Source organism: Portunus trituberculatus, chromosome 29, assembly GCF_017591435.1.
Source record: "Portunus trituberculatus isolate SZX2019 chromosome 29, ASM1759143v1, whole genome shotgun sequence".
NCBI lineage: Eukaryota > Metazoa > Arthropoda > Malacostraca > Decapoda > Portunidae > Portunus > Portunus trituberculatus.
The window spans coordinates 8,285,840-8,313,683 of NC_059283.1; the positions used below are offsets into that span (position 1 = coordinate 8,285,840).

The 27,844-nt window shown below is 47.6% G+C and overlaps 1 protein-coding gene across 11 annotated transcripts in view; it reads left to right on the forward strand.

Annotated features, from left to right (window-relative positions):
* Nucleotides 1-27,844, forward strand: part of LOC123510398 (vinculin-like) — a 50,194-nt gene that overhangs the window by 8,187 nt on the left and 14,163 nt on the right. For all 11 annotated transcript variants that reach the window (XM_045265515.1, XM_045265516.1, XM_045265518.1 and 8 more), the window contains exons 2-15: nt 18,044-18,151; nt 21,468-21,613; nt 21,858-22,053; nt 22,404-22,596; nt 22,777-22,928; nt 23,041-23,229; nt 23,382-23,600; nt 23,766-23,902; nt 24,030-24,160; nt 24,342-24,493; nt 24,766-24,943; nt 25,088-25,285; nt 25,471-25,562; nt 27,664-27,763. In XM_045265515.1, coding sequence (XP_045121450.1) covers nt 18,044-18,151; nt 21,468-21,613; nt 21,858-22,053; nt 22,404-22,596; nt 22,777-22,928; nt 23,041-23,229; nt 23,382-23,600; nt 23,766-23,902; nt 24,030-24,160; nt 24,342-24,493; nt 24,766-24,943; nt 25,088-25,285; nt 25,471-25,562; nt 27,664-27,763 — 2,191 coding nt within the window. The remainder of the gene's footprint in view (nt 1-18,043; nt 18,152-21,467; nt 21,614-21,857; nt 22,054-22,403; nt 22,597-22,776; nt 22,929-23,040; nt 23,230-23,381; nt 23,601-23,765; nt 23,903-24,029; nt 24,161-24,341; nt 24,494-24,765; nt 24,944-25,087; nt 25,286-25,470; nt 25,563-27,663; nt 27,764-27,844) is intronic.

The following is a 27,844-nucleotide window of genomic DNA, read 5'->3' on the forward strand; positions in this document are numbered from 1 at the left end:
TTGCTTGAAGTTAGTATCGGATTAAGGGAAAGACAGGAGCGGTTTGCATAATGAAATTTGTCCCTGAGGTTTAGTGAGGCAACGGTGATGGGACGGGGAAGGGGTAAGGGTGAAAGGTGAAGGGAGAAGGGAAGACGGGTGACAGATAGACAGGTAGATAGACTGACAACATATACATAGATAGATAAACTACAAAGTATCCTTATCTACCGCATGATTGTAAAAAGAAATACGAAAAAGAGTAAAATAAGAGGGTTACTGGTGAGGGAAGACGTCGTGGGTGACATGAATAAAAGATAGAAGGAAACCAATAAATAATAAATGGATGACAAAACAGGAACATAGATTAAAAGGAAAGAATAAGAAAGGAAAGATAATAAGAAATGGATCGATGGACAAGTGGAATTTAGGTGAAAGGCTGGAATGAGAACGAAAGGAAACGAAGAGATGGAGGATAACACAAGCGGAACGGAAGAAAATGGAGTAAGAAAATGAGTGGATGAACAGAGGTGGGTCAAAATAAGGATGGTTACACTCGAGTAAATAAATGAATGTCAGAAGGAAGAAGAGACAAAATGGAAACAAATGAAGGAGAAATTAGATAAAAGAAAGGCCAGGAAAAGAAAATGGGATTCGTTTCAGAAAATTAATCGTGAAGTAATGAACGAAAAATAGAAAAAAAATCGATATGAAAGGAGGAAATTCTATAATAAGAAGATGGCAATTCTTTGTTTCTGGGAATTTAATTGTTTGGGAGAGAGAGAGAGAGAGAGAGAGAGAGAGAGAGAGAGAGAGAGAGAGAGAGTAAATGTATATAGACATTTTAAGTAATTGTGAGGAGGAGGAGGAAGAAGAGGAAGAAAAGTAGGAGGGTCGTGGTGGAAGAAAAAGGAGGAGAAAAATTTAGGCCGATGAGGCTAATGAGAGAGAGAGAGAGAGAGAGAGAGAGAGAGAGAGAGAGAGAGAGAGAGAGAGAGAGGAAAAATGGGTAGGAAAGTTCACCCTTAAGGAAGCCTAGAAATACTGAACATTAAGGGAGCGGGCACCAGGCTGGTCAGGGACGAGGTGGGGAGACTACAGTGATATGCTTTGCCCTCACCACTGTTTTCCAAGGCCACAGAGATGATTAGCCGGATTCTTAAGAGTGTTTCTCATGGTAGTAATGGAGAAATCTTGATCACCCGTCACCAGAACCGTAAAAACACCATTAAAAACCCGTGCTACTTGTACTAGAGGCTTGTGAATGTGAGGTGTAGCCCGAAATGTTTTAGAAATATCTTAAGCCGGGGAACAGGTAATGGGGGCTGCCAAGGATGTTTCTCCTGTTAGTAATGGAGAAATCTTGATCACTCGTCTCTAGAACCGTAAAAACACCCTTAAAAACCCGTGCTACTTTTACTAGAGCCCTGTAAATGTAAGGTGTGGCCAGAAATGTTTTAGGGATGTCTTGAGGCTAGCCAGGTAAACAGTGACGCGGGGAGATGATGGAGGGTGGCCGGCTGTGCTTAGTAGGGGAAGTTTGGCGTCGTGAGGCAAAGATGACTAGTAGAGTTTGGTGTAGTAAAGTAAAGGACGCTGAAAGAAATGGTATGCAAAGGTGGTAGTGTTACAATATTTGGGATGATTCAGAAGGCAAAGGAACACTGTGAGACTCTTAAGAACGTTGTGAAATAAGAGGATGTGCAGGAATTGGAATGTTTATTAAAGATACGTCAATAAATGATAATATAAGATCATAAGGCTTGGTCATAATGGTTCCTGTTGAAAATTTGACTGCTTGTATAAACCTCTTGCAAAGAATATACATACACAGAAACAAGAATAAAATAATAGAATAGAAAGAAGAAGATAGACACGATAATAATTTCGAGAGTACCATAGCAAATAAAAATGATAGAAATAATGAACAAAATAGTAGTAAAAATATATGATTAATGTATCTTTGTACATTAATTCTCAAGGGCTGGACAGAGAGTGTAGGATGGTGAAGGATGAAAGAGTCCCACATGGAGGCGTGTTCGCGGGACGGTGGAGGGAGGGTTTGTGCTAAGGGAGGGAATATGTGTGTGTGTGTGTGTGTGTGTGTGTGTGTGTGTGTGAGAGAGAGAGAGAGAGAGAGAGAGAGAGAGAGAGAGAGAGAGATAAGGATAAAATAATCTCTCTCTCTCTCTCTCTCTCTCTCTCTCTCTCTATATTTAGAATATTTTGTCACCATTGGCCAAACCTTTCCCCCATCCCCTTTACGCAACTCTCTCTCTCTCTCTCTCTCTCTCTCTCTCTCTCTCTCTCTCTCTCTCTCTCTCTCTCTCTCTCTATGTAGGTGTCTTTAGGAGGCTGACAGGTGTGTGGGAGAGAAGAGAGGGAGAGTGCCAGCTGGTGTGGGCGTGACGGAGGGAGAGAGAGAGAGGGGGGGCGGGCGTAGGAGTAACAGGTGTGAAGGGCCTTGGGGGGGCGGAGGTCATTTGGCAGGTGTGGGCGACGAGGCGGTACTACTCTCTCTCTCTCTCTCTCTCTCTCTCTCTCTCTCTCTCTCTCTCTCTCTCTCTCTCTCTCTCTCTCTCTCTTCTCTCTCTCTCTTTCTTTCTCTCTCTCTCTCTCTCTTCTCTTCTCTCTTCTCTCTCTCTCTCTCTCTCTCTCTCTCTCTCTCTCTCTCTCTCTCATTCGTTCTTCATTTCTTCCTTCCTATATTTGATGATTTATTTTCTCTTTAATTCTTTCCAATACCTGAATAAATGATGATGATGATGATGATGATGATGATGATGATGATAATAACAATAATAATAATAGTTAATGATGGTGGCCTTTCTGTGGTGTTTGAATTTGGATGATGAAACTTGTACAAGAAATAGTGGTGGTGGTGGTGGTGGTGGTGGTGGTTGTGGTGGTGATGGTGGTGGTATTGAGGGCAGTAATACAAAGGGTGAAAGTACTGTGTGCGTGTATGCTTGCGAGAGAGAGAGAGAGAGAGAGAGAGAGAGAGAGAGAGAGAGAGAGAGAGAGAGAAATCTTCATTTTGAGCACGCAGCATTCTTTCGATCTTGCATGTAATGTTACTCAGTACTCTCTCTCTCTCTCTCTCTCTCTCTCTCTCTCTCTCTCTCTCTTTCTCTCTTCTCTCTCTCTCTCTCTCTCTGGCCTCATAATTTTCCTGGCAGTACTAGAATGTTGTAGAGAGAGAGAGAGAGAGAGAGAGAGAGAGAGAGAGAGAGAGAGAGAGAGAGAGAGAGAGAGAGAGAGTGAGAAGGAGAGAAAGTTAAGGTAATTTCACGAGAGAGAGAGAGAGAGAGAGAGAGAGAGAGAGAGAGAGAGAGAGAGAGAGAGAGAGAGAGAGAGAGAGAGAGAGAGAGAGAGAGAGAGAGAGAGAGAGAGAGAAGGAATTTTCAGGAGGGGAGAGGGAGAGGAAATGGGGAGGTGAAAAGGAGGAAGAGGAAGAATTAGGGAAATGGAAGAGGAGGAGGAGGTGAAGGAAGTCATCACGAAATTAATAGATGAATAGGGAAGGTGAATGTAAGGAGGAGGAGGAAGAAGAGGAAGAGGAGGAAGAGGATAAATACCTTTCACCCGCTGCTCCGTCACAGGTGTGCAAGATTACAGCCACGAACTAACTGTGTGTGTGTGTGTGTGTGTCCTTACTGTCAACCCCCGTACACTCTCTCTCTCTCTCTCTCTCTCTCTCTCTCTCTGAAACTGAGTAAGAAGGAAGAATATAGGAAGGAAGTAAGATCATGAAAGAGGGAGATAAACAGCTTTCCATCCTTTTTTTCTTCCTTCCTTCCTTCCTCCCTTCTCCTTTCCTCTCTTCCTCCCGCCCTCCCTCCCTTTCTAACTTCCATTCTTCCTTGCCTCCTTCCTCCCTCCCTCCTCCTCCGTATTTGATTTTCTTTTTCTTACTTACTCTCAAATTCTTGTGTTTTCAATCCTTATCTTAGCGCATCAGTCTTCCTCCTCCTCCTCCTCCTCCTCCTCCTCCTCCTCCTCGATTTGTTAATGCAGTGTCAACATTCTATGATTTTGATGAGGCTAGGGAGGAAGGGGCAGGAATCTCTCTCTCTCTCTCTCTCTCTCTCTCTCTCTCTCTCTCTCTCTCTCTCTCTCTCTCTCTCTCTCTCTCTCTCTCTCTCTCTCTCTCTCTGCTGCATTACCTCGGATTGCTTCTGTGTGTGTGTGTGTGTGTGTGTGTGTGTGTGTGTGTGTGTGTGTGTGTGTGTGTGTGTGTCGGTCTGTGAAGGTTTAATTACACTTGGGTTGGCGCCCCTGTGGGGGTCTGACATAGAGGAGGAGGAGGAGGAAGAGGAAGAGGAAGAGGTGGCGGAGGAAACGGAGCAGAGGAAGGAAAAGAGGTGGAAAGTGAAATGGTGAGTCACTGAGGAGAGAGAGAGAGAGAGAGAGAGAGAGAGAGAGAGAGAGAGAGAGAGAGAGAGAGAGAGAGAGAGCCTTCATAGGCTGCTTTGTTCCCTTGGCCTGTCATATTGCCACACCAAATTACATGCACTCCTCCACCTCCTCCTCCTCCTCCTCCTCCTCCTCCTCCTCCTCCATGTTATGTATACTGAATAACCATTGTAAAATGGAAATAAATTTCTGAATCCTCCTCCTCCTCCTCCTCCTCCTCCTCCTCCTCCTCCTCCTCCTCCTCCTCCTCCTCCTCCTCCTCCTCCTCCTCCTCCTCCATGTTATGTATACTGAATAACCATTGTAAAATGGAAATAAATTTCTGAATCCTCCTCCTCCTCCTCCTCCTCCTCCTCCTCCTCCTCCTCCTCCTCCTCCTCCTCCTCCTCCTGCGGTAGTAGTTTCATGTGGTCCACTGCGGTGGTGGTGGTGGTGGTGGTGATGGTGGACACACTTGGCTGGCTATACCTGGCTGGGTTTTGCCTTGCGTAAATTACAGGTGAGTGGCGGGCGAGGTGCGGCATAGTACCTGGGGACACTGGGAGTGTATGGGTGTCCTTTGGTGTCCTGCTGGAGTCCTGTGGATGTTGGGACGTGGCGGGCAGGATACACGTGTCCTATCTTTTGGTTTCTGGATAGGGAAGGTCCTTAGTCTCGTGTTCTTTGAGTGGGAGTATAGAAAGTTGCTGAAGGATGGGGACACAAGCCTGAAGGAGGGTGTAGGACATGTAATCACGTGTCTTACAAGAGACAAGGACCGGTGTAGGACTCAAAATACAATGTAGGAAGTGAAGGAAGCAAGCCTGAAAGAGGGTGAAGGATCTATAATGACATATCCTGCAAGGGACGTGAATAGGAAAGTCGTAGGAGAGAAAATATAGCACAGGAAGTTAAGGACACGAGGTTGAAGGGGAAAGAAGGACTCAATCCCACGTATATCCTGTGAGAGGGATGCATAGAAGCCTCGTGTGAGTGTAGGAGAGAAGGAATCAGGAACACGTGTTTAGGGGATGCATAGTAACCTTGTAGGATTAAAAATGAAATACAGGATGTTGGAAAATTAGGATATTGTGATAAATTATGTGAACGGATGGAAAGAAAAGAAAATATGAATAAAAAAATCATCCTTACCTAGTTAATGAAGTGGTTTTCTGTTAGAGTACAAGTCTTTTAAAAGTCGTAGAGGATTATGAAAAAGATTAAGTTGACAGTGAAAGGGTTAAGGACACATGGAGGAGAAGAGATAATTCCCACGTATCCTATTCCAATGTATCCTTTGAGACCCACACAAGAAACTCGTAGGGTGAAAAATGCAGTACATGAAGTGAAGGACAGCTTGAAGAAGGAGAAGGAACTAATCTACACATATCCTTTGGCAGAAATGTATAGAACTGTGGTAGAAGTGTAGGAATGAAGGATGCCAGTGTAGGAATTCTGCAGGAACACGTGGTGGCGTCGTTATTCATGAGTTTGGACAGGGAGAGACGCCCCCCGTTTAAAGCAGCTGTGTGTGTGCAGGTGTGGATGAGGAGGAGGAGGAGGAGAAGTGGTAAGAGAGACGGGTACTGTTGGATATTTATGGTTGGAGGCGTGAGTCACAGTGGCCACCTACACTCCTCCTCCTTCTCCTCCTCCTCCTCCTCCTCCTCCTCCTCCTCCTCCTCCTCCTCCTCCTCCTGGACTTAACGTTAAATCCCCAAAATCGTTGACTTCCATATTTCGCAAACTTTTCAATCCTCACTCGATTCTCTTTACCCAGAGTCATAACCTCCTCCTCCTCCTCCTCCTCCTCCTCCTCCTCCTCCTCCTCCTCCTCCTCCCCGGGTGTTGGCAGGGAGGTCAGCGTTGCAGGGGTGTTAGTGTTGGCATGAAGAGGGAGGAGGAGGAGGAGGAGGACGACAAGAAAAAAGAAGAGGTACTTCGGGTACTTACTGAAGGTGAGCTATATTCTCTCTCTCTCTCTCTCTCTCTCTCTCTCTCTCTCTCTCTCTCTCTCTCTCTCTCTCTCTCTCTCTCTCTCTCTCTCTCTCTCTCTCTCTCTCTCTCTCTCTCTCTCTCTCTTGGTGCACTCTCTCTCTCTCTCTCTCTCTCTCTCTCTCTCTCTCTCAGTGGGAAATACTTGTGGGAAATACTTGAGAAAATTGAAGAGAGAGAGAGAGAGAGAGAGAGAGAGCACCAGAGAGAGAGAGAGAGAGAGGCTGAAGAGAAGGAGAGGAAGAGGAGGAAAGAAAAAGAAAGGAAAGGACACCAGAAAAATGGGAGAGACAGGCAGGCTGGGAAGAGAAGGATGGAGGAAGAGGAGGAAAGAAAAGGAGAAGGAGGAGGAAATCTTTGGAGGAAAAACTTTGCGAGCTGGCGTGATGTGTGAGCAGCAGCAGGAGGAGGAGGAGGAGGAGGAGGAGGAGGAGGAGGAGGAGGAGGAGGAGGAGGAGGAGGAGGAAGATTGCATGGAAGAAAGAGAAGATGGAAGAAAAGATTAAAATTTCAGAGGAGAGAGAGAGAGAGAGAGAGAGAGAGAGAGAGAGAGAGAGAGAGAGAGAGAGAGAGAGAGAGAGAGAGAGAGAGAGAGAGAGAGAGAGAGAGAGAATCACATCTTTATCAATATTTAAAAGCCATCTCTCTCTCTCTCTCTCTCTCTCTCTCTCTCTCTCTCTCTCTCTCTCTCTCTCTCTCTCTCAAACATTTACTTGACAGTTCTCAATACACACTTAAAGAACCAATACTGTATAGACTCTACTTTTTATCGTCCTAAGGTGAGTGAATACCTGAGAATATAGAACGACTCATTACCAGACCAGCGTTACCTGTGTTACCTGTGGCGGGGACGAGAGGTGGACAGATGTCTGAGATGGATAGAGAAATAGGTAAAGGTGTATAAGGGAAGAGAAGGAGCAGTAGAACCATTATTTCAGTGTCACTTCAACTAGAACCTTTTGAAAGTAAAATGTGGTATTGAGAGAGAGAGAGAGAGAGAGAGAGAGAGAAAGAGAGAAAGCAAAAGCAAAACACGGGCAGCAATGAAACTTTTCGTACACACACACACACACACACACACACACACACACACACACACACACACACACACACACACACACACACACACACTTCCCGTTCAGATATCTTTTCAATCAATACTCAATAGACTGCCTGATTCGCCTCACTATGCCTCTGAAAGCTTGTAGAGGCTGTGCACTGGGACTACTACTACTACTACTACTACTACTACTACTACTACTACTACTACTACTACTACTACTACTACTACTGCTTCTACTTCTACTTCTACTACTACTACTACTACTACTATCAGAAGAAAGTTAAGTAAAAGAAGAGGTGGAGACGTAGAAGATAAGGAGGGTTGATAGAACAGAAAGAGAGGCAGTGACGTGAGGAGGAGGAGGTAAGGAGGTAAGGAGAGTGTATGAGGACAAGCTAAACATGATGATGATGATGTTGGTGATGGTGGTGGTGGTGTGGTGGTGGTGGTGGGTGGTTAGGTTGTTGATTCAGAGAGAGAGAGAGAGAGAGAGAGAGAGAGAGAGAGAGAGAGAGAGAGAGAGAGGCCTAGCAATTTTTTGTTTGTTTGTGTTTTGACGTGCAGGTAAAGAGGATGATATGAATCAGGCGACAGGTGCACTTTCTCTCTCTCTCTCTCTCTCTCTCTCTCTCTTACCAGTACATATGTTTGTTTGTGCAAAATAGGAAGATATATCACTTACTTTTTTGCTCTCACCTATCTTTCTTCACACACACACACACACACACACACACACACACACACACACACACAGAGAGAGAGAGAGAGAGAGAGAGAGAGAGAGAGAGAGAGAGAGAGAGAGAGAGAGAGAGAGAGAAACTGGCAGCCTTGAATGAAGCAAAGAGAGTTGAGGGTACAAAGAGGAGCATGAGCAATGGCCAGAGAGAGAGAGAGAGAGAGAGAGAGAGAGAGAGAGAGAGAGAGAGAGAGAGGAGAGAAGAAAACAAGTGGAAGGAGGAAAGAGGGGAGTTAGGGAATATAAGGGAGTAGAAGGAGGAGGAGGAGGAGGAGGAGGAAAAGTCTCTAACTGGTCTTTTGCTGCTTGAAGGAAGATTTTTAAAGATGCTGCAAGGAGGAGGAGGAGGAGGAGGAGGAGGAGGAAGTAGGCACGGTGTTACTCAAAACCTATTCTATAAATACCTTCCTCCTCCTCCTTTTCCTCCTCCTCCTTCTCTCTTTCTCCGTTCTTCCTCGTATTCGCCAATTTTGAGAGAGAGAGAGAGAGAGAGAGAGAGAGAGAGAGAGTTTTCGGCCGTGTTATCTTGCATGGAGAGGGAGAGGGACAGGGAGAGAGTGAGAGGGAGCCATGACTCAAATATTGATAGTGACTCACAGACGTCTCCATCACACACCCCACTCTCTCTCTCTCTCTCTCTCTCTCTCTCTCTCTCTCTCTCTCTCTCTCACCACCCACTCAGCCAGCCACTGTCTCCTCTCTCCTTTCTCTCCCTCTTCCCTCCTTTCTCCTCCTCCTCCTCCTCCTCCTCCTCCTCCTCCTCCTCCTCCTCCTCCTCCTCCTCCTCCTCCTCTTCTCCCTCTTCCGCCTTCACGGTCTTTGGTCATAGACTTCCCACCCTCTTCTTCCTTTCTCCTCCTCCTCCTCCTCCTCCTCCTCCTCTTCTCTCAGCACTTAATTCTCTCACAAGCACATTAATTTTCTTCTTTAGCCGTCACATTTCTCCTCTCCCTCTCCCTCTCTCCTTCCTCTCCCTCTCACCACAACCACCGCAGCCGCTCACATTTAGTCCCTCACAATGTCATGTACACACACACACACACACACACACACACACACACACACACACACACACACACACACACACACACACACACACACACACACACACACTCTCTCTCTCTCTCTCTCTCTCTCTCTCTCTCTCTCTCTCTCTCTCTCTCTCTCTCTCTCTCTCTCTCTCAGTGATGGCGTAATGGTCTATGTATGTCTTTTCCTTCTCTCTCTCTCTCTCTCTCTCTCTCTCTCTCTCGTCATATTTTCTCATGCCTCATACTTTTCAAGCATTCTAAATATTTGCACCTCCTCTTCCTCCTCCTCCTCCTCCTCCTCCTCCTCCTTCCTCTCTTTAGGTCACTTAAGCTAATAATAATGTTAAGTATCAGACTGGTTCGAATGTACTGTACCACCTCCTCCTCCTCCTCCTCCTCCTCCTCCTCCTCCTCCTCCAGCCCCCACGTGGCGCCAGGTTCCTCCACCACCGTCACCTGCCCTGCCCCTTTTGTCGTGTCCTTGAAGAGAGAGTACTGAAGGGCAAGGCTGACTCTCTCTCTCTCTCTCTCTCTCTCTCTCTCTCTCTCTCTCTCTCTCTCTCTCTCTCTCTCTCTCTCTCTCTCTCTCTCTCTCTCTCTCATTTATCAATATTTTTCCCCCTTTTAGTTTCATTTACTTTTTTTTTTTAATTCTTTTATCACCTTTTCCCTTTAATTGCTCTCTTTATCTGTCTCATTTTTCACGCTTCCCCTTTCCTCTCTTCCTCTTCTCCTCTTCCCCTTCCTCCTCCTCCTCCTCCTCTCTCATCACGTGAAGGGAATGCCAAAGATTATAAAATTATCGAGTAAACAAATCTCTCTCTCTCTCTCTCTCTCTCTCTCTCTCTCTCTCTCTCTCTCTCTCTCTCTCTCTCTCTCTCTCTCTCTCTCTCTCTCTCTCTCTCTCTCTCTCTCTCTCTCTCTCTAATTTCTCATAATATCTAAAGTTTCACACTGAAGACATCTTTAATTTTTTTCCATCTCTCTCGGATTTCTGGTCGTGTTCGTGGCTTTGTGGGTGTGTTTGTGGCCAGGCTGGAGGCGGTGGTGGATTGTGGGTAATTTAGGCGTATTTAAGGTAATGAGATGGATTGGGCGATATTTAGGTGAGCAGGTAACTTGGATAGTGTTTAAGTAAGTAGGTGGGTTAAAGGTAAACAGGTGATTAAGGTAAATTTAAGGTAAGTGGGGGAATTGAGGTGATATTTAGATAAGCAGGGAAAAAACAACAACATGATTTAGGTCCCTTCAGTACATATTCATTCTGCTTACTATTTGGCGATTTTATGCTGCTCCAGAAATTTATGTGGGGATGAAAATGGTGAAGATTCTGGCTATTATCTTCCGACTTCCATAGACCCTTCCTAGTGCAAATAAAATCGTCTAATCATCAAAAATTCGTGATAAAGATGCGTTCCAGTACTGAATGGGTTAAGATAAGCAGGTGGTTTAGGAGTTTTTTTTTGTGTGTGAGAAGGAAAAGCTGGCCAAGGGCACTATAAAATAATCAAATAAGTCCCACTTAGGTGCCAGTCACCTTGTAGGTCCGGGAGAGTTTGCCAAAATAAAGGGATGGTAAATAGGTAATTGAGATGATATTCAGGTAAGCAAGGGGACACAGGTGATCTTAAGGTAAACAGGTGATTAAGGTAGATTTAAGGTAAGTCGGGTGTTGGGGCGGCCGTGGTTAAGGGAGGCAAGGGGAAGTCCTTTAGGCACAAGCGGGAGAAAATATGATGGCGCCATTTTTGTAAACTTAGCTAAGAGTTAAAAATATTTGGCCAAGAGAGTCTGATGGGAGGCAGAGGTGCCCGCCGCCCACACACCTGCATCCCTACACCCGTACACCCCCATTACACACCACACCCTGCCCTCCTACACCACACCATCCCCACTACACATTACACCACCCACTACATACCGAACCGCCTCCATAGACACCACACACACCCTTCACACCACACATCCCCCTACACACACACACACACACACACACACACACACACACACACACACACACACACACACACACACACACACACACACACTAATACGTGCATACCACACTATTCCTTACAGCCCCCTACACCATCCCCCGTGTGGTGTGTGAAGTCTGTCTTACTCGAAGATCAGTGATAATGGGGTCTGGGGTGGCACTGAGAGGGTGACGGCTGGTTATTGTGTGATTTATATGTTTTTCTTCATCGTGTCACGTATTCTCTTTCCTCTCTCTCTTCCTGTCTCGTTTCTACATCAAAACTCAATTATTTCATTCCTTTATCGTTTTATTATTGCTTCTCTCTCCGTTATATTCTCTTTTATTGTTTGTTTCTCTTAATTCTCTCTCCGCTCTTCATCTTCCATTATCTCTACATCAGTGCGGGTTTTTCTGTGTCACCATCTCCTCCTTTCTCTCTGCCTCGCACTCTATCTCTGTCTCGCATCTCTCTGTCTCTTATCTCCAGTGTGTGTGTGTGTGTGTGTGTGTGTGTGTGTGTGTATTATTATGTCCTGTGTGGGTGAATAGCACGGGGACAGGCAGGCAGACAGACAAATGGTACTTGGCGGGCTACGAGAGAGAGAGAGAGAGAGAGAGAGAGAGAGAGAGAGAGAGAGAGAGAGAGAGAGAGAGAGAGGGAAAAGTTGTGGTACATTTTCGTTTTTACTTTTGTTTAGTGAAGGAAGAGAAAAAATAGACGAAGAGAGAGAGAGAGAGAGAGAGAGAGAGAGAGAGAGAGAGAGAGAGAGAGAGAGAGAGAGAGAGAGAGAGAGAGAGAGTAGTTTTGATGTGGTAATAGTTAGTGGTAATATTTCTTCCTCGGGTCATTGATACTCGTAATTCACCAGTGTTTGTCATTCACCTCAAGCTTCAATGAGGCAAAAAATTGACACCGCTTAGAAAAAAAAATGTGCCGTGTGAAAGTTGCATAATTAATCCTTGCAGAGAGAGAGAGAGAGAGAGAGAGAGAGAGAGAGAGAGAGAGAGAGAGAGAGAGAGATGACTCGTATACCAACAAATGTTTCCACAATAAACAAATAATAAAATAAAATAAAAGAACTGTAGAGTTAAGGTGTAAAGAAATAAAGTGAAAATAAAAGTAGAAAATAGAATGAATCGTAAATAAACACGAACGAAGCAAAATATGAAGCGGGAAAGATAGAAAAACAAGCAAAAATAAATGAAAAGGAAAAATTTAATATGCCAACACACGTCATTCACTCACTCACTCACTCACTCACTCACGTAACCTTTCCTTACGTAAGGTTCCACCTGTTTACTGAACCCACGGCTCCAATTAAGGCTTACCTGGGCCTGCGCTGCGTGGGACGGAAGGGAAGGCGTGGTGTGGGCGTGGGAGTCTCTGGGAACGATTTGAGGAGGAGGAGGAAGAGGAAGAGGAGATTTAGAAACGAAAGCAAATGGAAGAGAAAAGGTTAGAAAATCGTTAGAAAAATAAAAAAAAAGAAAGGAAGAGGAGGACTTAAAAGTGAAAGAAAAATAATAGAAGAGGAGGAGGAGGAGGAGGAGGAGGAGGAGGAGGAGGAGGAAAAAGAAGGAGGAGGAGGTGGAGAAAATTAAAATGTAGAAATACAAGAAGAGGCGCTGCATGAGGACGAGAAGAAGAAGAAGAAGAAGAATGAACAAGCGAACGAAAAGAGAAAACCGGAAATAAATGTGAAGAAATTAAGAGAAAACGGTCGGAGGAGGAGGAGGAGGAGGAGGAGGAGGAGGAGGAGGAGGAGGAGGAGGAGAAACAGGAAATAGATGTAAAGGGATGAAAAAGAAGAGGAGGAGGAAATGAAACAGGAGAAATGAAGGAAGAAGTGGTGATGGTGGGGATGGTGGTGGTGGTGACAGTGGTGTTGAGTGGAAGCGTGATTGCTGCCGCGGTGATGAAGGGCTGGTGGTGATAATGACGCTAATAGTGATCCTAATGGTGATGGAAGTGGTAGTGGTGGTGGTGGGGGTGGTGGTGACAGGTTCATGTAAGATAGAAACAGGTGTAGAAGTAGCTGTTGGAGGTGTGGCTGTGGTGGTAGCAGGTGTTGGTGGTGTAGGTAAGGTAGAGACAGGTGTGGTGGTGGTGATGGTGTTGGTGTAGGTAAGGTACACAGGTGTGATGGAGGAGGTGACAGGTGTGGTGGTGGTGATAGTGCTGGTGGTGTAGGTAAGGGAGGCAGGTGTGATGGAGGAGCTGACAGGTGTAGATGTGGTGGTGGTGATAGTGCTGGTGGTGTAGGTAAGGTAGAGACAGGTGTGACGGGACCAGAGAGACCATACACAATTAAAGACCACTTCAGTTGTGTTCCTGTGGTCGTGACTCCGTGAGGTTTGGTTTCTCTCCCTCTCTCTTTTCCCTCTCCCTCTCTCTTCCCCTCTCTCTCTCTCTCTCTCTCTCTCTCTCTCTCTCTCTCTCTCTCTCTCTCTCTCTCTCTCTCTCTCTCTCTCTCTCTCTCTCTCTCTCTCTCTCTCTCTCTCTCTCTCTCTCTCTCTCTCTCTCTCTCTCTCCTTATTTATTTATCTTCTCTCTTCCTCTCTCTCTCTCTTCTATTCCTCTTGTTTTTCCAAGTTTATCTTCAATTCTCTCTCTCTCTCTCTCTCTCTCTCTCTCTCTCTCTCTCTCTCTCTCTCTCTCTCTCTCTCTCTCTCTCTCTCTCTCTCTCTCTCTCTCTCTCTCTCTCTCTCTCTCTCTCTCTTTGTTTACTGCTGTTTGGGTTTAGTCCCTCACTGTTTACACACACACACACACACACACACACACACACACACACACACACACACACACACACACACACACACACACACACACACACACACACACACACACACACACACAGCTGGAGTGATCACCATATCCTGCTTCAAGTCACTGACACACGAGAGAGAGAGAGAGAGAGAGAGAGAGAGAGAGAGAGAGAGAGAGAGAAAGAGAGAGAGAGAGATATATATATATATATATATATATATATATATATATATATATATATATATATATATATATATATATATATATAGAGAGAGAGAGAGAGAGAGAGAGAGAGAGAGAGAGAGAGAGAGAGAGGAGGAATGAGGAGGGAGAGACCAGGAAGGGAGGTAATTTAGGTAAGAGGAAAGAAGAATTGAGGACATGAGAGAGAGAGAGAGAGAGAGAGAGAGAGAGAGAGAGAGAGAGAGAGAGAGAGAGAGAGAGAGAGAGAGAGATAACATACTGCTTCTTATGATAACCAGATAAGGTGTGTGTGTGTGTGTGTGTGTGTGTGTGTGTGTGTGTGTGTGTGCGTGCGTGAATGTGATAGAATAAGTGATAGAATAAGTGTGTAGGGATGAGAGGGGAGCGTGGAGAGGAGGATAAGGATGATAAGCGTGGGTAAGGCTGAGAAGGGTAAGGAGGGAGAGTGATGGGGACAGGGGGCGTGTATCTGGCAGGGTGCTCACCTGTGCCCCGCAATTAGACGTGACGGCGACACTAGCGTTAAAATAGAGAGAGAGAGAGAGAGAGAGAGAGAGAGAGAGAGAGAGAGAGAGAGAGATCAATGGCACCTTCCGGCTGAGGCGTGAGGTTAATGTGCACTTTAATCACCTGTGTGCACCAGCCTATCGTACACACACACGCATACACACGCACACGCCAAGTGGTGCCATGGTCGCCTCTCTTCGCTGCTCCCCTCCAGCCCGGCACCCTTGACAACCTGGCACCCCCCTGGCACCCCGGCACCCGTCTTAGCCAGTCTTCACCGTGGTGAGGACGTGCCTGCCCCCACAAGCTATACAGGGTGAGGGATGGGACCCGCGCTTTCGGTGGTGGTGGTGGTGGTGGTGGTGTCGTCGGTGTCTTTACGATGTGCTGGTCTTCACTTCTGGGTAAATTGATGTGTGTTTGCAAGTGAGGCCATAACGTGGTGGTTTGATGGCTTTCGTGACGCGCCAGCCGCCACACGCTGCTTGCCCCAACACTACCGGAGTGAGGGATGGACATGTTCTGGAGCCGTGAACTGTCGGATGTTTCGTGACGTGAAAGCAAGACAAGACACTTAACTCATTAATCCCGAGTCGAGCCAGGCCCACCGCTACTCTGAACACCCATGACAGCCTAGCCAGGAATGAAAAAATAAAATTAAACCATGAACTGCAGAACTAGATGTGAGACTCAATTCCCACACCTTACTTGTCTTTATGGTAGAATGACACTGGCGCGGGGCAACAGAAGAGTGAAAACTCTGAGAGAATTTAAGCCATAGGAAGGGAGGAATACAGAAGCAAGCAGAGAGTTTACCAGAAATAATTAAAGATTGCGAATATTAGCCACTCCATCACACTAAAACTCGCAGTGAACGCCCGTGAACGCCAAGCTGGGGAGTGTGGACATTACATCACACTAATGCAATAACACCCCTTTCCCCTCTTTCCCTCCCTCCCTTCCCCGCACCTGTACTAAGTAATTATCTGGCGCGGTGTTCGTGACCTGTTACCTTTTTACCTGTTTCACTTGTGCACCTCCCACCGCGGCACACCTGTTTAATTAGCCCACCGCTCTTTGCAACTCCTTATCTGGCCAGGTCTTTTTTTTTTTTTTTATCTCCAGGTCAAAATAAACGTGTGACAGTGAGAGCTTGATGCGAACCACATGTTTCTCTCTCGCCTCTCCCTTCTCTCCTCTTTCGTACTCTCTCTCTCTCTCTCTCTCTCTCTCTCTCTCTCTCTCTCTCTCTCTCTCTCTCTCCGTTCCTTTCCTCTCATTTTCGACCCCTTTCTCCATTATTTTTCCTCCCCCTTCGTCTCTCCTCTCTCCATCTCTCTCCCTTTTTCCTCTCCCTCTCTCCCTTTTTCTCTCTCCTCGCCCTGCTTCAAAGTCTCTCTTGTATCTTTTTGTCCTCCGGGAATTGCTTATTTGTTTACTCTCTCTCTCTCTCTCTCTCTCTCTCTCTCTCTCTCTCTCTCTCTCTCTCTCTCTCTCTCTCTCGTCCTTTCTTTCCTCCAAAAAAATTCTTGCTTTCCTTAAAATCTTTACCTCCACTTTTAACTTTTCCTTCCGTCTTGTTTTCCTCCCAACGCGTCGGTGTTTTCCCTCCTCTCCTTTTCCTGTTGTTTCCCTTGTTATGGCTTCTCTTCCTTTGTTTAATCATCACGTTTTGTTTCCTGTTTTTTTTTTCTCATTCTCTTGTTTTCTTGAGGTTATTGTTTTTTTTTCTTTCTCTTCCATTTCTCTTTCCTCATAGTTACTTTTTTTTCCACCTTCTATCTTTCCTTTGGTATTTTTCCTTCTCAGTATTGTGGTTACCTTTTATCATTTTCTCCTTTTCTCTTCATTTCTCTTGATCATTTTTCTCCTCATTATTTTCACACTGCTCTCTTCCTTTCTCTTCCATATTCCCTTGGTACGGTCAATTAATCTTCTTTCTTTCTCTTTTCTTCATTTCCCTTCATTCTGTTGACTCCTTTTCCTTTCTTTTCTTCTCTCTTTTCTCATTTCTTCATTTCTCTTCCTTCTGTTGACATCCCTTTCTTTTCTTCTCCTCTCTGCCCTCTCTCCTCTCTCTTTTCTTTATTTCTCTTCCTTCTGTTGACTCTTTTTCCTTTTCTCTTTTCCCTGTTTTCTCTATTTCTCTTCTTCAGATCATCGCTTTTCCTTACTTCATTTCCCTTACCTTATCCGTTCCTGCCTTTATCATTCCCTCGCTTCGTTAGTCACCACACTAGTGTGCATTCCAAAGAGCGTTGGCCATTATTACCGCGTGTTTGGTTCATGTGGTGTGTGTGGAAAGTTTATTCATATTCCCTGCTTTATTTGATTCTCTCTCTCTCTCTCTCTCTCTCTCTCTCTCTCTCTCTCTCTCTCTCTCTCTCTCTCTCTCTCTCTCTCTCTCTCTCTCTCTCTTTCTCTCTTTCTTTGTGATCCTGTTTGCGAGTGTTCAGTTTTAAAACATTTTCACGTGAAGGGAGTTTGCGACAAATAAAATACAGGGTGAAGAGAATGCCTGCCAGCGCTCTCACTCTCCCCTCTCTCCCTCTCCCTCTCCCTCTCCCTCTCCTATGACCTTCCAGAAAATATTTAAAGATACACTGGAATACCCAACAAACACAGGACAGTGGTAGTGGTGGTGGTGGTGGTGGAGGCGACGCGGCCACGGGGATGCAAATTATTCGCTAATTCCGTGCAATACGAGGGTCGCGCGCCGCCATTCCCTCGCGCTTATTAATTTCGTGAGAGCGAGAGTGAACTACGAATTCCATTGCCTTCTCAATGGTGGTGGTGGTGGTGATGGTGGTGGTGGTGGTGGAAGTTTGCGTGTTTTCGTGTGACTTAGTGCGGTCGTTGGTCGTGTGTTAGTGAGTCGTTCTTGTCGTGGCTGAGTGAGGATGGTAGTTATTGTTATTGTTGTTGCTGCTGCTGCTGCTGCTGCTGTTTGTGTTGTTATTCCTGCTGGTGCTGGTTCTGCTGTTGACGTGGTGCGCTCCTGTTACAGTCTACAATGCTGTACCGAGACTGAAATAAATTATAGTAATACAAATGTTTGAGTGTTGAGGAAGCAGTAGGCCGCTGTGCTCACGTAAACTGTGTTCTGTTGTGAGGATGTGACTGATGCAATTGTTTAATCCCACAGGTGATTCCTTCGTTGTGTACATCTTGTTTGAAAGGTTCCAGGTGTCACCCTCAAATAATCTGTCCTGAAATGGCCAGACTGGGGTTGTTTCTTTGTCCAAAAAATTATACAAGTGTGTGTGTGTGTGTGTGTGTGTGTGTGTGTGTGTGTGTGTGTGTGTGTGTGTGTGTGTGTGTGTGTGTGGGGAGGGGGGAAGGTAAAGGTTGTGTGTTTATAGTAAAGGTGTCTTGATTCCCGCAGGTGTCGCGGCTGGTGATCCTGCATGAGGAAGCCGAGGATGGCAACGCGATGCCCGATCTGGAGAAGCCTGTCATGGCGGTGTCCAAGGCTGTCGTCAACCTGGTCAAGGTGAGTCACGCGTCACTCACACACGTGCTGCGGGGGCTGTGTCCTGCAGCACAGTACAGCGCCACGCCGGGGACTGGGTTTGTTGTTTTAATACAGGAAGTAAAATTTGTATGAATTGTGTGTTATAGTTTTAGCGGCGGTGAGACGCTGGAGACACTGAGAGACAGGCAGACAGACAGACACGCAGACAGACATACAGACATAAAACATGTACTCTTGCATATTCGTCCAAGTAATGGAGGGACAGACAGACCGACAGACAGACAGCCACTAAGCAGACCAGCAGGCTGACAGCAGCTACCAGCGTGCAGGTCCGAGGTGACCCTGACCTGCCTCACCTGACGCGGCGGCGCGACCACTGGAACCACCCGCCGCGCCACACACACACACACACACACACACACACACACACACACAGGGTGGGGGATGGGGGGGTGCCTGATAAAGAGACAGACGGACAGAGCAGACAGGCTTTGCTTTTGGCGTGACATGCGCCGCACCTCATTGGCTGCCTGCCGCAGTAAAACAAAAGCCCGGCGTGACAGCGGCTGGATAAATATAGATGTGCTTCTGCTGCTGTTGATGATGCTGCCGCGAGGCTCGCCGCCCTGCTGTCAGGCAGCACGGCGAGGGCGCGGGTCGTTGTGGCAGCGAGGTGAGTCCCTCGGCTTGGCCCGGCAACAGAAGCGGCGCCGAGGCGTGTTGCTGACCTGCCCTGCACGGCGCCTGTCCCCTGCCAAGGTCTGGGGCTGAGGGAGGCAGGCGAGGAATCTTCCCGAGAAGCTGGTGTGGAAAGCGGCGGCGTCTGCCCCGTCATTGTTGTCTGAGGGCGGGGCGCCAAGCCTGCCCGCCGCCCCGCAGGCCGCGGTAGGCGGGGCGTGGAGCCACAAGCAGTGAGGCCGCCACCTCTCTCGCTGCTCTCACCTCCTTCCTCTGCAGCGTGAAAGAAGCCGCGGTGCCCACACTGGCCTGGCGCGGTATTGACGACCAGGCGCGCTGGCAGGAAGGGGGCGTGGCGAGCGGCGGCGGCGGCGGCAGCAGCAGCAGCAGCAGCAGCAACAGCAGCGGTGGCGGCGGCAGAATAGAGCCCGCCAGACACTGGAGAGGAGGGGGGAGGGAAATCCACGTGGACATTCCCTGGCGAGGCATCCACGCAGCGAGGCGAGGCGCAGCTATCTTGTCTTATCAAGGTCCGGCGCCCCGCTGCTCCCTTGAAGGGACCGTGGGTGGCGGACGCTGACACCTTCACTCGCTTAGAGAAGGTGGCACAGTCACGGGACTCTGTATGGCCTTTGTTGAACCCTGGACTCCTGGAGACTGCCGCCACAAACCAAGGCAGCGATGTACAGACCGCCTGCCTGCCTGTTTCAGGAGGATTGAGTCACTTCCTCTCTCGTGAGGCGGCAGGCGGCTGCTGATGCTCTTATTGGTGTACAGGAAGCCTGAGATGATGTGTGTCGGGGCCGACACATGTGTGCAGCAGACTGAACACTGAACAGACAGGCTGACGGGGACACTCATAGACTAACAGACTGCAACACACAGATTGAGGGAGTCACGGGGTGGGGCTTCGCGTAGGGTGCGAAAGGAAGGAGAGAAGACCACTCGATCGACAGAGTGTAAAGTGAGTTACCGGGTGAAGCTTTCCTTCCCTGCCTCTCCCTGCTACCCTCCCCGACCCGCCTCCAGTGCGGTTGTCGTAAACATTTCACTTTGGAAAGAAAACAGCGGAAATTACGACACGTCACACTATCATTGGCTGAGAGAGAGAGAGAGAGAGAGAGAGAGAGACTAACCTATTCCTTTATCTAATTATGAATGTTATGATGTAATTCAGTGGACAGGGTTGCTGGTTCAGTGAAGGCAGCGTTATGTGAGGGGAGGAGGAGGAGAGGAATATTAGGGCTGGATGAGGGGAGAAGGGGACGAAGGAGGTGGAGGAGGAGGAGGAAAAGTGAGCCATGAAAGGAGAACATTGGGTAGAACTCTGTGTGTGTGTGTGTGTGTGTGGGTGTGTGTGAGGAGGAGGAAGAGGAGGAAGGGGAGAGTCATGAGTATGTGAGAGGGGAAGGAGGAGGAGGAGGAAGAAGAAAAATGTTACAGCTATGGCACGGGGAGAACAGTGTGTAGGAGGGGTGTGCATCTGTAGAAGGAGGAGGAGTGGGAGTGGGAGTGTCGTGGGTGAAAGATGGGCGGAGGAGGAATGGGAGGCGGTACCCAGACCAAAGCCTACCACTGCTCTTCTACTCCCCTCTGTCTCACCTCTGCTCCCCATTCTACTCCCTGTTCCTCGCAGCTCCTCTCTTCTCCCCTCAGCTTCCATCTGCTCCACCTCTACCCTCCTTGCACTTCTCTGCCGCTCAGCCCATTTGCGTTCTGTCCCCCTCTCCCCTCTCCCCTTTCCCCTCTCCCGTCATCTCTCTCCCGTGCCTCAGCTGGGTTTGTGAGGCGGGCACCTTGCGGGTATAAATAGCTGCTGTCTCGTTATCCGTCACCCAGCCTGCCAACTCGGCCTGCTGGGTGTAGGTCGTTGGTCGTAGGATGTGGTGGTGGTGGTGGTGTAGTAGCAGTAGTGATGGTAGCTGTCAGGAAGTCTATATCAGGTTAGATTACGTTAAGTTAGTTATAGTATTGGTAGTAGTTGTAGTTAGGATGGTATTTAATTAACTGATTATGAAGAAAATATAAATTACAGAGGAGTTTTCTATATTTTTTTTATTCTTTTATCAAGCAATAAATGAATAGAATAAGTACCATTGATGTGTTTATTGTGTAATTTATAATGCCTGACATAATTCTCTACTTCCCTGTCTACCAGTCCATTTCTGTCACTTTAGGGATCCCTGTCTATTTATGTTCCTCTGTCTACACAAACACCACCTTGTTACACTCTACCTCCCTGCCTCTCCCTGCCCATGCCCTGCCAACCACTCCCTAATGTAAGAGTTAACCAGTACTGCCAGTCTTTCATCTATCTTTCAGGTTCACTCTGGAACTCTCTGCCTGATTCTATATTTCCTCTAGCATGTGACATGTTATTTAATGAGGGACATTTTAAGACACTTGTAATTTTAGGTGTACTTTTTATGATCTGTCTATACACTGCAGTTCTCATTCCCTGTTTCCCTGGTGTCCTTCTAATTCATTAATTCAAGGTCCTTAATACTATCCTATTACATTTTACCAGTCTTTCACCTCACCAGTTCACTCTAGGTCCTCTTCCCTCACACTCAACTATCACATGTTATTTCATCCAGTTATTGTTCCCCTGTGTCCTTCTGTCCTCTTCTCTCTGACTGCTGCCTGCATCCCTCAGGTGGGCCGAGAGACCATCAACAGCAGTGATGACCCCATCCTGAAACAGGACATGCCAGCAGCCCTGCATCGGGTGGAGAGTGCCTCAAAGCTGCTGGAGGAGGCGTCATCATTGCTCAAGGCTGATCCTTACTCCCAGCCGGCAAGGTCTGTGCTGCTAACACTGCTGGAGAGAGAGAGAGAGAGAGAGAGAGAGAGAGAGAGAGAGAGAGAGAGAGAGAGAGAGAGAGAGAGAGAGAGAGAGAGAGAAAGAAAGAAATATGAATACACTACATTAAATGATCTCATCACCAATCCATTTGTTGGTAATGCTGAGAGCCTGACAAGGAGGTGAAGTGTTGGTGTGGTGTGAGTGTGAATGTGAATGTGAGTTTTGTGGTGTGTGTTGCAGGAAGAAGCTGATAGAGGGTGCGCGAGGCATCCTGCAGGGCACTTCAGCACTACTGCTGTGCTTTGATGAGTCTGAGGTGAGGAAGATCATCCGTGAGTGCAAGAAGGTCCTGGACTACCTGGCAGTGGCTGAGGTCATCGAGACCATGGAGGATCTGGTGCAGTTTGTCAAGGACTTGTCTCCCTGCCTGACTCGGGTGAGCTTCTCGCTGGAACTCTTTTCTTGCTGTGTTCATAGCGTGCCTTCACAATCTGTGTGTCAAGATGTCTTTAAAACCATGTATTCTTAGAACCTTGCTTCATATTTTGGCAGCACAGTTTGTATCAACATTTGTGTCATTGCCACAACACCTTAGCTAACTGTCATACTTTATTATTACTGTATTGCACAACACATTTGAGAAAACACAAATATTTACGTATTTATGAAATCTTTCCAAATGGTATCCTGCATGTGTATAGAAGCTTACCAGCACAGGTGTTGTGATGTGTGCCAGTCCACCACAGGTGTGTGACTCCCTCTCCTTTCACACTCGCACACTTACAGGTGTCCCGGGACGTGGACGCACGGCAGCAGGAACTGACGCACCAGGTGCACCGAGAGATCCTGATGCGCTGCCTGGAGGGAGTTAAGACACTCTCCCCCATCCTCATCTGCTCTATGAAGATATTCATTCAGATCTTCCACCAGGGAGGCAAAGGCATCGCTGAGGCTGCTGAGAACAGGAACTACCTTACAGGTATGTATGTGTGTGTATGTGTTTATATGATGCTAAGGTTCAGTAGTGAGCAGTGTGCCTGAGAACAAGTTGTGCCTGAGTGCCTGAGTGGCCATACACTGCCTGGTGCACACCCGTGGTTGCCAGGCAGTGTGTGGTGTAGTGTGGGGCGGAAAGCTCAGTGCTGCAGTGCTTTTACAGGGCGGATGACGGATGAGATCAATGAGATCATCCGAGTGCTGCAGCTCACCACCTACGATGAGGAGGAGTGGGACGCAGACAACCTGACTGTCATGAAGAAAGCCCTCAATGCCATAGATGGCAAGGCGCAGGCTGCCCATGACTGGCTGCAGGTGGGTGGCAGCTGCACTCTGTTCCAGGGGAGCTTTCCTTTTGGCTTGTTTGCATGGAATTCTAATTTAATTGTTTGTATCTAATGGATCACTGAGGGACAACTGCCCACAGGATCCCACAGCACTGCGGGGAGGCATTGGAGAGAAGTCCTTGCGGCAGATCCTCGCCCAGGCCGACAGAGTTGCTGACAGATCACTGCCGACTGACCGCGATGTCATCAGGAAACTCTCAGGAGACATTTCCTCCATGACCGACGCCTTGTGTGAGCTGAGGCAGGATGGCAAGGGAGCCACACCTCAGGTAATGAGGCTTTGGTTGTTCTATCTGGACCTTACTGCTCACTGTGCCTTTCACTGCTAGTCCTCCCTATGCAACACTATATGGCCTGTGAGCCTCACTGTCTCCTGCTGGTGAACAGCTGCTCACTGCAACACTGCCACCCTTCCCTGCAGGGCCAGAGCCTGTCCCGCAGCATCGGGGAGAAGCTTAATGAGCTGAGTGGTGCCATCTCTCGTGCGGTGAACAATGTGGAGCGCAGCGGTGTGCAGCAGCCAGCACACACTGTAGCGGGGCGGCTGGAGCAGGCGCAGCGTTGGCTCAACAACCCTTCCATGGATGACAAGGGTTTGGGGCAGCAGGCCATTGGCCTCATCGTGGAAGAGGGCAAGAAGGTAGGTTAAGGCTGATGTGGCCTGCACACTGACCTGTCTGGGTATACCTCTGCTAACATAGCAAAATTATGTATATTTTACAGTTTGCTGTTTTTGTATCTCGTCAGTGATGCCTTGGTATGTTTGCATGTATTGTCTGTTGCCATTCACTGGTGACTCCCACAGGTTGCATCGGGACTGACTGGCCCGGCAAAGTCTGGTATCCTTGCGCTGTGTGAGGAGGTAGACAGCCTCTCCCAGCAGCTGTCTGAGATGTGCCGCCGTGGCCAGGGAGAGACGCCCCAGGCGCAGGCAGTGGCCAGGTGGGGCTTGGCATGGCTTGCTGGACATGGACACCATTCAGAGGAATGTTGAATACATTGTCAGGTTATATGACGTGAGTTTAGAATGGTCTGGTATGTATAGTAATTTATAAGTCTGAATTTTCAGGGCACTCTCCTCCAAACTGAAGGAGCTGAAGGACAAGATCCAGACGGCCGTGGTGGACAGAGTGGTGGAGGACTTTGTGGACATCACCACACCCCTCAAGCAGTTCACTGATGCAGCGATGGCACCTGAGGGTGAGCACACCACTGCTGCTTCAAGCCTTTCTCTTGCTTTTGCTGACATAATTGGAAAATTATCTTTATGTGAGAAAAAATGTATTCCATGACATTTTTTTCATTAACTGCTCAAAAATAGAAATGAAGTGTTATTAGAAGAAAGTCTACTGTTAAGCATTGTGCTGCACTGTATTTGCAGGCACACCGGGTAGGGAGCAGACCTTCGACAACAAGGCAAACAACCTTGCAAACTTCAGCAACCGTGCTGCCAAGACGGCACTCATGGTCGCTGCGGGAAGCTCTGGCAGCAACAAGAAGCTTACTGAGGCTCTGCTGGCATCTGCTGGACAGGTACTGTTGTGGCTTCTTCCTTGTTGATGAGGTGAGACTGCAGACAGTCTGGAACTCCCTACCTGCTACTCAGTTTTATCCTTACTGTCACTGAATTCTTTTAAACATTGGTCACCTAATTTTTTCTTTTCTTTAGGGACTTGCACCTCAATGAGTCTTTATCTCTGTTCTTTTTGTTTTGCTCAGTGCCAGTGCACCTCTTATATAGAATAGAACTAAATATATGAGAATGAAGCTCCAGACAAATGTTGAGCTTATTGTATGTCCTGCAGGTGGAGAGCCTCACCCCTCAGCTGGTCGCCGCTGGCCGCATCCGTATGACATACCCAACCAACAAGGCGGCTGACGAGCACTTTGAGAACCTGCGTCGCCAGTACGCTGAGAGCATCCAGAAAGTGAGGGACCTAGCGGACGAGGCCACTGACTCAGCTGCATTCATCAAGGCTTCAGGTGATGAGGCGTGAAGAAGTTTTCTTTTGTCCCTCATCTCATCATTGTGTCCTTCATCTCTCTCTCTATGTCCCTCATCTCACCACTGTGTCTTTCATCTCATCTTTGTGTCCCTGATCTGACCGCTGTTCCCTGCTCTGACAGAGGATCTGATCAAGAAGCACACGGCTGCCTGTGAGGCTTCCATACAGAACCATGAGCCGCAGGCCATGGTGGACAACACCAGTGCCATCGCCCGCCTGGCCAACCGTGTGCTGATGGTGGCCAAGCAGGAGGCCGACAACTCTGAGGACCCAAGCTTTGTGGCCAAGGTCAATGCTGCCTCGGATCAGGTGCAAGTCGGTGAGTGAATGCGTGTCTTGCCTGCAGAGTGAGAGGAGAGAGAAAGGCACTGGTCTTCCTCCCACTGATGGTGTTCATTGTCAGGTCATGGTGGCTTCTTTTTACCCAACAGTCAGCACAAAGTTAATCTATCTCCTCACTAGAGGTGAGTTAAGTCATGACCTCCCTCCTCTTCCTGTTGGTAGCCGTGACGCCTATGGTGCAGAATGCCAAGGATGTGGCCATGAACCCCGACGACCAGCGGGCCATCGGCAGGTGGCGACAGTCCAACCACGCTGTAAGTTTGTGTGTGTGTGTGTGTGTGTGTGTGTGTGTGTGTGTGTGTGTGTGTGTGTGTGTGTGTGTGTGTGTGATTACCCCAAGTTCCATTCTCCATTTCATTGTGCTCCATAAATTCTTAATTCAGACCATCTGCTTTGAGGTCTTTGAATCCTGAGTTACCTTTCAGTCATAGCTATGAATGTGGAAACCATTGATGATTGGAGTTGCAGCAGAGACAAATCTGACTGAGATGATGTCAGAGAATGCACCAGGAAAGGAACACCTCATTACAAAACACAGAATACCAAACTAGGCTGACAAGTTACCCACATTATTACTTACATGACTTTTTATAAACATTTTGTATTACATTTAGGAATGAATTGATTAGCAGTTGTTGAAATGGGTTTGCAGGCTCCCCAGCCAGGTGTCTGTTTTGAACACTCTCAGAAAGGCCGCCCACCTCTCATGTCAGTGAGTGCCTCCTTGTTGAGTTTGACATATTGCCTTCCTTCTCCACTGCCGCTGTTGCCACCACACTTGTGCTTACCCTCCCATAACATTTTTTTAGTACAGTAAGCCCCCGCACTTGGTGAATTAATTAGTCTGGCAAAACTACCGCCAAATGCGAATTTCGCCAAACACGGGTTCTTTATACCACATAAATTGCTTAAAAAATGCCTCAATCAGTCTTTTGTTGTTGCCAAAGTCCCTCTTTTAATTCCTAAAATACTATCTTTCAAGCTGAAATAAAATTTTTTGCCTTCACATATTAGAACACATGTACAAAACAGACAAATAAACAAGCATTTGTGATGCTTTCCTTGTCTGTATTCCCGTTTTTCCACCCGTTTCCCTCGCCCACTTTCGTCCTTGCTGCTACCACCATTGCTCTTACCCCAACCAGTACCATCTGTTGCGCTGGTAGAGGCTATGTTGGTGGTAAATCGCCTGAATTCGTTTCCAAGCTAGCAGAACAGAGGAAGCACAAACAAAATGGTTGAAGGGGACTCTCACACTGCATTCTGATAGGTTTAGAGAGAGGTCTGACGTCACAGGGGAGCCGCGTGGTTCGCCATGCGGCCGCCAGGGGACTGCCAAGTTTGAATTGAAATCGCTAAACGTGCACTCGGTGATCTATGACCACCCTACCGCCAAAAGTGAATTTTGCCAAGCTGAGATTCACCAAGTGGGGCTTACTGTATGTACATTTTCTGTAGTCATTGAGTTATCACAATTGTTGTAAATAAGTACACTTGTACCCAGAGTCTTCTTCTTGCACCAGATTCTTACAAGACAAGATGTCTTGTCTGTTCCTCTCCAGACTGCAGCTGTCCACACTGCCATTCCTCCCACCACACTGGGAAGGCCGTCCTGACTCTCAGTTGTTAGATATTAATGTAATTTTTCACCTATTATATCTCTAGTCATTGTACATGAATGCATATTGGAAGGAGATGATCACCAAAATTTTTGTAGCTGTCAGCACAACGTACAAAGTTCCACAGACCTGCTGGGGTCTGCTTGTAGTCCTGCACCTTGTAAAGATCTTGCACGCCTCTGTATTGTAGGGTCATGAATGTTAGTGTTTAAGGAACCTCAAGTTTGGTACTAAGGTTGTGTCTACAGGCAACCTGGCAGTGGTGAGTTTCCTGTGCACAACCAAGAGGTAGGATTGAGTCTGGCCAGGCAGAAGTTGCTTGGGCAGGGCTTTCTGTATGCCCTGGCAGAGGTACAAGGTACACACCCAAGTCACAGAATTGTTACCTCTTTACCTGACATGGCAAGAGTAAAGATAGTGTGTGTGTGTGTGTGTGTGTGTGTGTGTGTGTGTGTGTGTGTGTGTGTGTGTGTGTGTGTGTGTGTGTGTGTGTGTGTGTGTGTGTGTGTGTGTGTGTGTGTGTGTGTTTGATCAAATGTCAGGTGGTGAGTAAGTCACTATTACCATTGTGTCTGGAGTGAGGTGAGGCAAGGTGCTGGCAGGGTCCCAATACATGCCTGGTGTGATGAGGTGTTGAGGTTGGTAGGGAATCCTCACTATTATCCTCACTCTATATCAATGTCTGGAGTGGTGCGGTGTTGGGGTTTCTTAACTGATGCTTCCTTGGTTCCTGCAGCTGCTGAGTGCGGTGGGTGAGGTGCGGCGAGCAGTGATGGTGTATCCTGACGAGCCGGCCATCCCGCCCCCACCTGACATGTCCTCTCTTACCCTCAATGGTAAGGTGGCGGTGGTGGTGGCTTCTGCAGTAGGGTAGACTGGAGCAGCACTGGCAGGATAGACTTAGAGCATCACTGGCA